The sequence below is a fragment of the Alosa pseudoharengus genome, unplaced genomic scaffold, assembly GCF_046254945.1.
Source record: "Alosa pseudoharengus isolate Yale_2024_CS ecotype anadromous, Long Island Sound unplaced genomic scaffold, YU_APseudo_1.1 YU_APseudo_1.1_scf_6, whole genome shotgun sequence".
In the NCBI taxonomy this organism is placed as follows: domain Eukaryota; kingdom Metazoa; phylum Chordata; class Actinopteri; order Clupeiformes; family Clupeidae; genus Alosa; species Alosa pseudoharengus.
Genome location: NW_027468848.1, coordinates 11537496 through 11547495, shown reverse-complemented (window position 1 = coordinate 11547495; position 10000 = coordinate 11537496). Strand labels below are relative to the sequence as shown.

The following is a 10000-nucleotide window of genomic DNA, read 5'->3' as shown; positions in this document are numbered from 1 at the left end:
ACAGTGGAGGTGCTTAGGGCAGGCTGCTAAACGTGTCCAAAAGGACATTTTTTAACTACTTATCATGCTTAAAATAGCATATTACTTCTGCAGTAGTATGAATAGGGCCCCTACACATAAAACAAAGCATCAATAACTTAGTAAGTGTACCGAGAGTTTATTTAAAAATTCCATGGCTTCCATGGTATCATCAAATCAGCGGGCACATTCTGATTTGACGATACCAGACCATGAGGACATGGAAGACCCTGGGTTGAAATAGCTCCGGTATTATGCTTTAATGTATGCTATATGCTACAAGCACATTACTGTGTTACAACGATCCTTAATGTATGCTTTATGCTACAAGCACATTATTGTGTTACAACGTTAGTGTTACAGTCTTGTGTAATATGTGTGAACCTATAAATGTGTGTGTGTGTGTGTGTGTGTGTGTGTGTGTGTGTGTGTGTGTGTGTGAGAGAGAGAGAGAAAGAGAGAGAGAGAGAGAGAGAAAGAGAGAGAGAGAGAAGGATAGAGAGATTTAAACTCTACCTTTGCACTCGAAGATTATGAGAGTGTAGACAGAGCACGTATTCAGGCCCACTCTCTGCTGCCAAAAATACCAGAGGAAGCATAAAAAACATCCTGCGTGTGTGTGTGTGTGGTTGAGAGAGAGAGAGAGAGAGAGAGAGAGAGAGGGAGGGTTTGTGTGTGCGTGTGTGTGAGAGAGAGAGAAATATGAAAAAAAGATAAATGATACTATTAGGAGGAGATAGGGCATATCTTGCTGCCCAATATGTATCAACATGCCACAACCAGAGGGACAATAAGTGAATTGAGTGATATGTATGTGTGTATGTCCAGATTTATTGTATAATGATTGCTTTGGCAATCTGAGTGACCTTGTCATGCCAATAAAGCATTTTTTTAATTTTAATTTGAGAGAGAGAATTTGTGTGTATGTGTGTGTGTGTGTGAGAGAGAGAGAGAGAGAGAGAGAGAGAGAGAGAGAGAGTGAGTGAGTCTGAGTGAGTACTGATTGAGCGTGCGACCTGACTAACTGGTCAAAACAGGTTTAAATGCACACTATCCAGGAAAACGCTATTTTACGGTTGTAGCATTCCAGGTCTATTATTGTGTTCCACTCAGGTGTGTCCTTTACTGTGTGTGTGTCCATATGTTCTTGAGGTATTCACATGGAATATTGCACACACTATTACCTCTATGTCACCACCCCAAAACAAACAAACAAACAAACTAAAACGAGAAAACAATCTTTCCATTGACATGGTGCACTGAAACAATCTTAGCATCTTCCGTATATCTTTCTCACTGATAGGCCTTCATTTATAAACTCTGACCTTAGAACTTTTAAAACAGACTGACATATAGTTTGACCAACATTGGAATCTGTTCCCTGTTAAATTTTAAATATTATATTGTTTTTGTCTGTGTCGCTTTGTCTGTGTCGCTTTGGTCTGCCAAATCCCTTAACCATAACATAAAACAGTGCTTGAAGGTGACAGTGTCTAGAACCTTAAGTTAACCTTAACGTTATAAATTAAATGCAACCACACAGGATTTTCACTGTGTGCATGAGTGTGTGTGTGTTTGTATCTCTCCCTCTCTCACTCTCTTGTCTATTGTGTGTGAGTTCCCCGTGGGAATATCATTACATAAAATGCACTTAGCTGATTACCGGGTCAAAAAGCATAATACCACCAATGGACACAGCTTGTAGTCTGACAGTGGCAATTTAAAGATTAAGAGCCTCTGTGTAGTAACTGTATGTGTAGTGATGACTGTGTGTAGTGCCCATGTGTGTAATGACTGTGTGTGTTTCGCGGGATGAAGGATGAACCCAGCCAGCCACCCAGCTACCCAGCCAGGCAGGCAGGCAGGCAAGGAGGGAAGTCAGAGCTGCTCCAGCAATGTTCAAATGAGAAAGTGCAGCTCAGCCGCTCAGTCTGTTTTCAGCAATGCAACACCATAATCTAGAGGTAATTTCAGTTTTTAAATTTAGACACAGAAACGCGCGCGTACACAGACTCAAACACAGACAGACACAGACACAGACACAGACACACACTCACTCTCTCACACACACACACTCACTCTCTCTCACACACACACACACACAAGGAAGAGAGAAACAGAAGGACAGAAGAAGAACAGAAGAGGTAAAGAGGCAGAGAGCGAGAGAGAGATACCCAGCCCTCTTCCAGCTGTTTGAAGCACTGGAGTGAAACTTGCAGGGAGCAATAAATGTAAGAATAATGGTGAGAGTCTGTATATAATATGTCCTTATGTATGTGTGTATTATGTGTGTGCATGTGTGGTTACAGTATATCTATGTGTTCGTAATAATAATAATAATAATAATAATAATAATAATAAAAACTCAGAAAACTACAATTAGGCCTACTGTAGAAGCCATTTACCACAGCCTATTAGACTGGCATTTAATAAATGTAGAACTGTAGAAATAATAGATGTGGATAAGATAATGTAGGATAAAGATCCAAGTCTTTCATGCACCGAATCAAAGCCCAATACATATTCTTGTCAGATCAATTAGAGAATCACATGACACAATGAACATGACAGTTTCACTTTCATACCTGAATTTCAGTTGTGTCTAGCTCACTGTTAGCCTGACAAGCCAGACCAGCTCACTGTGGTAGGTGGCATGGTTAACTGAATAATGACTGAGTGGCTTTGTCAAGATGTAGAAGCCTAACTACAGGGTTGCTTCAGACCCAGAACTAGAAAGAGAGTGAGACAGAGAGAGAGAGAAAGATGTAGCCTATGAGAGCCTATTGTGGCCATATTTGTTGAAAAAAAAAAAAAAAAAAAACCTCTTTCCACTTTCGCTGTCCAAGACTCAGCTATGAATCAACTTTCTAATTACTGGAACCAACAGAGCTGGAAGGAATGTTGCATACTTGCAATTAGCCAAACAGAGCCATATGGTGCCTGTCACGTCGAGAGAAGACCTCCCCAAACTGGTATGACAAGGAAGCTCGTAGACATAAATATGGTCCAATGCATATAATTACCATAGGCTATTAGTAGGAGGGATTGTAAAAGATTATAGGCATTGGAGCACTGCCACAATACTTTGTCTGTTCTATGTAGGCTAGTATGTCATATGTTATTATGACCGCCGCGCAGCGAAGCGGCGGTCATATAGGTTTAGTCAGATTTTTTTTTTTTCTTTTTTTTTTCGCATGCCCAAATTTCCATCAATGATTCCCGGGACACTGAAAGACCGGGGTACACGAAACTTGGTGGGCATGTAACCCCACATGGATAGCATGGAACCATCGTTTTTCGTTTTGATCTGTAGCCCCCCCGCTGGACTGGACCCCCCGAAAGGAGGGTAGGGCAGACACAGTTTTCTGTGAATATCTCGAGAACCGTAGGGTTTAGGAGGACCATTTTTTTTGTATGTTGATCTCAAGGGGCCATGTCAACCCATTCCATAACCACTCATTTCATGTATAACGCCACCTAGTTAAACACAAAAAAGTAAAAATGAGGTGTTGTAATCGCAGGTATCTGTGACCTAACATAGTCAAAACTGCACAAAATTGGAAGTGTAGGATCATTATGACACCCTCTGTATGCACGCCAAGTTTCGTGGAATTCCGTTCATGGGGGGCCACACAATAAATTAATTTATGTTACTATACACCAACTGGCCTGTAGGTGGCCGGAGACAGTTTTCTGTGAATATCTCGAGAACCGTAGGGCTTAGGAGGTCCACCTTTTTTATGTATGTTGGTCTTAAGGGGGCATGTCAACCCATCCCATTACCACTTATTTCATCTATAGCGCCACCTAGTTAAAAATTAAAAAGCAAAAAATTAGGTGTTTTCATCACAATATCTCTGGCTGACAAGGTCAAAACTGCACAAAATTAAAAGTGTAGGATCATTATGACACCCTCCGAATGCATGCCAAGTTTTGTGTAATTTCGTTCATGGGGGGCCTTACAATAAAATAATGTATGTGTACATTTAGTGACGTACACCAACAAGGATTCCCGGGACACTGAAAGACCGGGGTACACAAAACTTGGTGGGCATGTAACCCCACATGGATAGCATGGAACCGTCGTTTTTCGTTTTGATCTGTAGCCCCCCCGCTGGACTGGACCCCCCGAAAGGAGGGTAGGGCAGACACAGTTCTCTGTGAATATCTTGAGAACTGTAGGGCCTAGGATGACCATTTTTTTCCGTATGTTTGCCTCCAGGGGTCATGTTAACCCAGTTCATATGCACACATGTGCATAAACAGATACACACACACACATATACATTCACAGTAATCCTACGTATGACACATATTCACACAGTAGACATATATACGCATGCATGCACATGCACACACACAGGCACATAAACAGGCAAACACACAAGCACATGCACATGCACGCACACACACCCACCCACACACACACATAAACATAAACATGTACACGCACACATGCACACAATTCAAGAATTTCTCAGAATTATGAACATGCAAGATGGGGGTGGGGTTGTATAAAATTAATTTTACATGTGAAATCTATGAACTAATCATGTTTTGGTACTTGTTGTCTAGCACATACCAGTGAGAATTGAGTGTGCATAATGCAATTCAGTGAGACAGTTAGAATCATATATGCCTTTCAGCGTGACTTATTTTTGTGGAAAACATTTGCTGGACTGGGCGGCGGTCATATTTTGTACCGCTCTGCGGTACATCTAGTTGCAACTGCAACAGTCAAATATTGCAACAGTCAAATCTGTATCTCGTTCGCCCAAGCCTGCATTCATTCAAGATTTTGTTTCTGAGTTTAAAATGTTAGAAGTTACAACTAATCAACAATTACGAAGAAATACAAACTTAAAACTAATTTCTTTGTAGGCTAAGCCTTCATAATCTAGCAAACAAAAGGAACGGTTCTATTAACTCCAGGAAGATGTTAAACATAGCCTGCCCCTTCCTTGTTAAATTCATTATGGCCAGCTTAATCAGAGGGTTTTTCACACGCTCACACTACAACATTCTTCGCGTGAGGAAGTATGTTTTCCGCATCCTATTAATCCTGAGTTTCACTTGACTGTTGAGTTACAACGAACTACGAGTTACGCGCATCAGACTGATTCATCAATAGGCTATTGACAATAGCCAAAAAACCCTCGAGAAGAAGCGAGTTGATAGGTCTGTCGGGGAGACTAGACTACACACCAACCTCATTGAGGACCAAGCGCGACAACGGGTGCATGATGGCAGTTCTAAAGTTAACAGGCTACCATAAAGCCTGCTCATAAAACAGGTGTTTACTTTCCAGAGTCGCATAAGCAAAAGGAAGGAGCAGATATCACGGAACTTACCTGCCAAAATTGCCTTTCCAGGATGCGTTAGTTTGGCTTTACCAGCCGGAGCGGCTGCCGCCAAGGCATGAGGTCGGCGAAAAGGGCTGACAAATCTAACATTTTCAGACATATTTAACTTCACGCAATATCTGAAATGTCAGTTTTACAAGTAAACTATGTTCGCTCAAGTCCGCCCCCAAATTTGAACAGTTTCACAGGATGTGCAACAATGTGACAGTGAGGCGATGGGGCGGTTTAAATAGCGCTACAGTTTCACTGAGGGAGGCGAAACATCAGCCGTGATCGGAGGATGTTCAGGCGTTTGACAGGCGAGAGCAGACCAGCCTATCCGGCACAGCAAAACGCCACGATTCAGCGAGCTTTTGCCGTCCCCTTTCACAAACAGGGCGGGGCAGATCGCTCCCTTTTCTATGCCTCTTGCTCTGTCTCTCTATCAAAGGCGTCACATCCTAGACATGAACCTATTTAAGGTGGACTGGCGCGCCAAACGATTCTACGAAACTCCATTCTCAAGTGACTAGTTTCTCAGGATCTTGTGGAAGTTTTAACCATGGGCGGTTAGGTCCATGTCCGTCATTGCAAAGCGAAATCCAAACACTGAATTTGCAGCAGGCCAACCGTGACAATGCACGCCCAGTCGGTTGTATTTATTTATTAATATATTATTTATTTTATAATTTAATAATTTAATTTGTATGTATCCTTTATTGATTCAGGAAGGTCCCATTGATATACAACATCTATTCTGCCACAGACTCCTGGTCCTGGATGAAAAGATTGCTAATGTAGGCTACGTTATGTTTGAATTCCAAACAATTTACAGTAGTAAGATATGATTATGATTCTCAGAAATTCTCTAATTAACCAGTTTACAAAGACCTGCACAATAAACTAGTGCTTAATATGTCCAGATAAGGTTTTGTCAGAATCATTGTGAAAGGTCTGTGTCAACATCAACAGCCCAAGCAGAAATATAGACTGGACTTGGAGATAGGTTAGGCACAAGCAGCAAATCCTTGAATAACACAGTAAGATCCTGAGATGGTAAGACCAAGTTAAACCAATAGCTGTACTAACTGGCAGTATGGATGGTGAGAAAGTACAGTTACAATGAGAACAGCAGTTTGGGCAACAAGTCAACATAATGTTTGTGTGTAACACATTATGTGCATGTAATAGCCTGTTAATAGAGGGACACAGAATGATCATTTATCAGTCAGTATCAAGGAGTCTTTGCAGCATTATTGTTATGTGCTGAACAGTCTGTCTCTCTGTTGGCATGACTTGGGATGTGACTAAGTATGCCTGGTTCAAGTAAAATATTTCACACTATTCCCAAACAGTTCAGATATGATTGCATGAGAGAGAGAGATAGATAGAGAGTGAGAGACCACATGCACTGTGTGCACATGTACTGTTCAGCCTTTTCCACCTTAAACAGAGCTATGACAAGAGAAGAAAGAGGGACAGCATGTGTCATGAGTGAGTGTAAACTTTATTCATCCGCCTGGACATTCAACACAGCAGGAACGGACATAAGCATCTGTGTGGTTGAGTGTGTTGGTGTGTGTGTGTGTGTGTGTGTGTGTGATCAGACCACACAAAAAAAACACTCGCACACCGTCGCACACAAAGCCTGCACATGAGCAGAAAGAAACGCCCCCCCCCCCATTCTCCCGTGTAACCTAGCAACCCAAAAAGATTGCTTCAATACACCATGTGTCTTGGCCTTCGTGTTCGTCTGTCTGTTTGTTTTTGTACTTTGACTTTTTTCTATAAAAAGGTAATATGTTTGTAAGACTATGACATACACTTATGACAATGATACTGAGCATACATGGATACTAATTAGGGGTACCAACATAATACTATTTTAATAATAATAATTATTATTATTGTTGTTGTTGTTATTATTATTACTACTATTATTACTATATTTCCATGTATGTAATTGTACTTCATTCCATTCTATTCAATGATGTCATCAGAACATCCTCCACAGAAACGATACATGGGAATATGTTGATTTGCTTGTTTGTTTGTTTAAATAAGTATGAGTACCATAGAATGTTGGTTTCTTCTTTCTCCACCGCTGAGATGAGCTTGTACATATCTGAGATAGAGGGTTGTTTGAGGTTTCTAATTCAGCACTACATCTGTGGGTTTGTGCTCTAGTTGCGTTGTAACTCCCTCATGAAGCACTAGCACATGCAGGCAAAGAAAATAAACAAACAAACAAAAATAAAAACAAAATAACAACACAAATGTATTGCTGTAAACACACAATCTTTCCTCCAATCCAGCAGCAATCTTCCTCTTCCTCGCTGTCCTCTGCCCCAATCCACTTCCGGGTCATGATGAACCCACTTCCTGCCACTGAGGGGGAGAGACACACAAAGATCTGTGATTGTCAATGTCTTTCTTCCATTGTGTCTGGTACACGTTTTCTCTGGTGCCATGCGTTTCCAGACCCAGTGTTTAGTACAGGAGATACGTTAAAGACTTTCAAATGAGGCAACAGGTAGAAAGACGAGAGACATGGGACAGACGCCGGGCCACAGAGTAGTCAGAGGGAGAGCATCTACAGCGACTCTCCAAATGCATGCATGCGTTTCCGTGCCAACGCTCCCGTGTTGTCGTGGCGACTGCCGTCTGATGTCCATGCAGTCGATGACTATGAGCAGTGCTATGTAAAACTCTCTTTACTTTTTAGTTTTTCTCTTTTTTTTCTTCTAAAAATATAATGTCTTTTTCTCTCTCTTTCTTAGAAAGCTGCTATCTGACAGTGGATAGTGATACACAAGTGTGTGTACACAAGGTAAGGTGGGATATATGCTACAGCGGCCTCTAGTGTTCGGTGTGGGTTCTGCACCGGCTCTTCTGCTGTTGCTGCTGCTGGGCTGCTGCAGTGGTCTTCATGCTGTAAGGTGAGCAGGGGTTGAGGATCCAGAGGTATCTCACAGGCATACATTTCCCAGGATTCACAGCGCAAGGGGGGTGGGAGGGGTATGATGGGTAAAAGGGTGGGGTTTACGGCTGCACATTGAACCCGTAGGCGGGCGCGGCATATCCCGGCGCGGTGTAACCGTAGCCAGGGTAACCAGGCTGAGGGACTATCGGAGTGGGGCCAGCAGTAAGCATCAGCTGTTGACCTGTGGACACACATGACGAGTGGTAAAGAGAGTGCATGGAGACATGGGCATGGGTGTTATGTGCAGTATTTTCACTTCCTACATACAGTGCATCTCCTCCATTTGTTCACATTTGTAGAGATAAGCATAAAATATAAAAACTTCTGTACTAGTTTGTGTTACCTATTCCATGCTGTATAGTTATTCTCATACTCTCCAGATAACAGACAAAATATGTGTATGTGTGTGTGTGTGTGTGTGTGTGTGTGTGTGTGTGTGTGTGTGTGTCTGTATGTCTCTGTCTGTGTTTGAGTGTGTGTACGCGTGCACACACACACGCACACATACACACACACAGCACTCACCCACACAGCACTCACACACACACACACACACACACACACACACACACACACACAACACTCACACAGACATCACTCACACACACACACACACACACACACACACACACACACTCACAGCACTCACACACACACACACACACACACACACTCACCATAGACCATGGGGGCAGGCTCCTGCACCTCTTCCTCTTTAGTTCTCAGGCTCTCTGCCTCCTCTAGCTTATCCACCTATCAGAGAAGAGACAGGAAGTGTGAGGGTCACACTAAAAGCTCACAACGAGGTCAGACTATGTGGTCAAAGTCAAATGCAGGGAGTCAAACTCTGTGCTCATTCAGTCATGAAAAACATCAGCATTTACTGGCTTCAGATTTGCCTGGAAAAAAGAAATACTCTAAATACACAAACCGATTTAGACTGAAGTCTGTGAAGAGAATCCCATCTCTGATTGTAAGCAGAGCTAAAATGTTTTGTTCAGGCAACGTGTTCTGTTAGATGCACTTCATACGTGCGCTACACAAAATAGCAGTTTTCTCGACCTCGGGAAATCTTAACTAGATTTTGCAGAGATTTGGCAGAGTATGACATGAGTGCACGGTCACTTGCCACGCACATCAGTGCAGAAATATCCAATTGACAAGCATTCAATAAACAATGGATTTTTACTGAGCGACGCTGACAAAAATAGAACTGAATCGTATTCTACAAGGCAGCAGCATAAGGATTCAGCGGTGGTGCACTGTGCAGGGTTGTATCAGAAACAAAGGAATCTAAAGTAATCGACCCATCAGAAGAGGTGGGTGTACTGTAGGTGCCTGCTGTATGTGTGGTGGGCCTAGATGTTTCACTGGTGTCTCCATGGTGCTCCAAGACCAAAAGAGCTGGTTGACCATGGCCACCTCACCATCCCTTTAACCATATGCCCTCCACTTCTGCGCTGACATGTGCTTTTATATCATGTTGATAGTTGATATTCATAAGCTGATAAGCATAACAGTTGTGCATTTTATGACTAAAGCATGCCATTTTTCCACATATAATCTAGACACTTTATGGTTGAATTTCAGACGTGGAGCCATTTCGTGTCTGACCTCTGGTGACCTGTGGGGGGGTCAATGACATCATTATTCTCCA

The 10000-nt window shown here is 42.4% G+C and overlaps 2 protein-coding genes across 2 annotated transcripts in view; both read right to left on the bottom strand.

Annotated features, from left to right (window-relative positions):
- LOC143106931 (tricarboxylate transport protein B, mitochondrial) overlaps nt 1–5664 on the bottom strand; it is a 21868-nt gene extending 16204 nt beyond the window's left edge. The window contains exon 1 of the mRNA XM_076271427.1: nt 5370–5664. Coding sequence (XP_076127542.1) covers nt 5370–5481 — 112 coding nt within the window. The 5' untranslated portion in view covers nt 5482–5664. The remainder of the gene's footprint in view (nt 1–5369) is intronic.
- Nucleotides 5665–6848: 1184 nt separating this feature from the next.
- cltcl1 (clathrin, heavy chain-like 1) overlaps nt 6849–10000 on the bottom strand; it is a 46376-nt gene continuing 43224 nt past the window's right edge. The window contains exons 33-34 of the mRNA XM_076270069.1: nt 9021–9096; nt 6849–8524 (exon numbers count right to left, since the gene is read on the bottom strand). Coding sequence (XP_076126184.1) covers nt 8403–8524; nt 9021–9096 — 198 coding nt within the window. The 3' untranslated portion in view covers nt 6849–8402. The remainder of the gene's footprint in view (nt 8525–9020; nt 9097–10000) is intronic.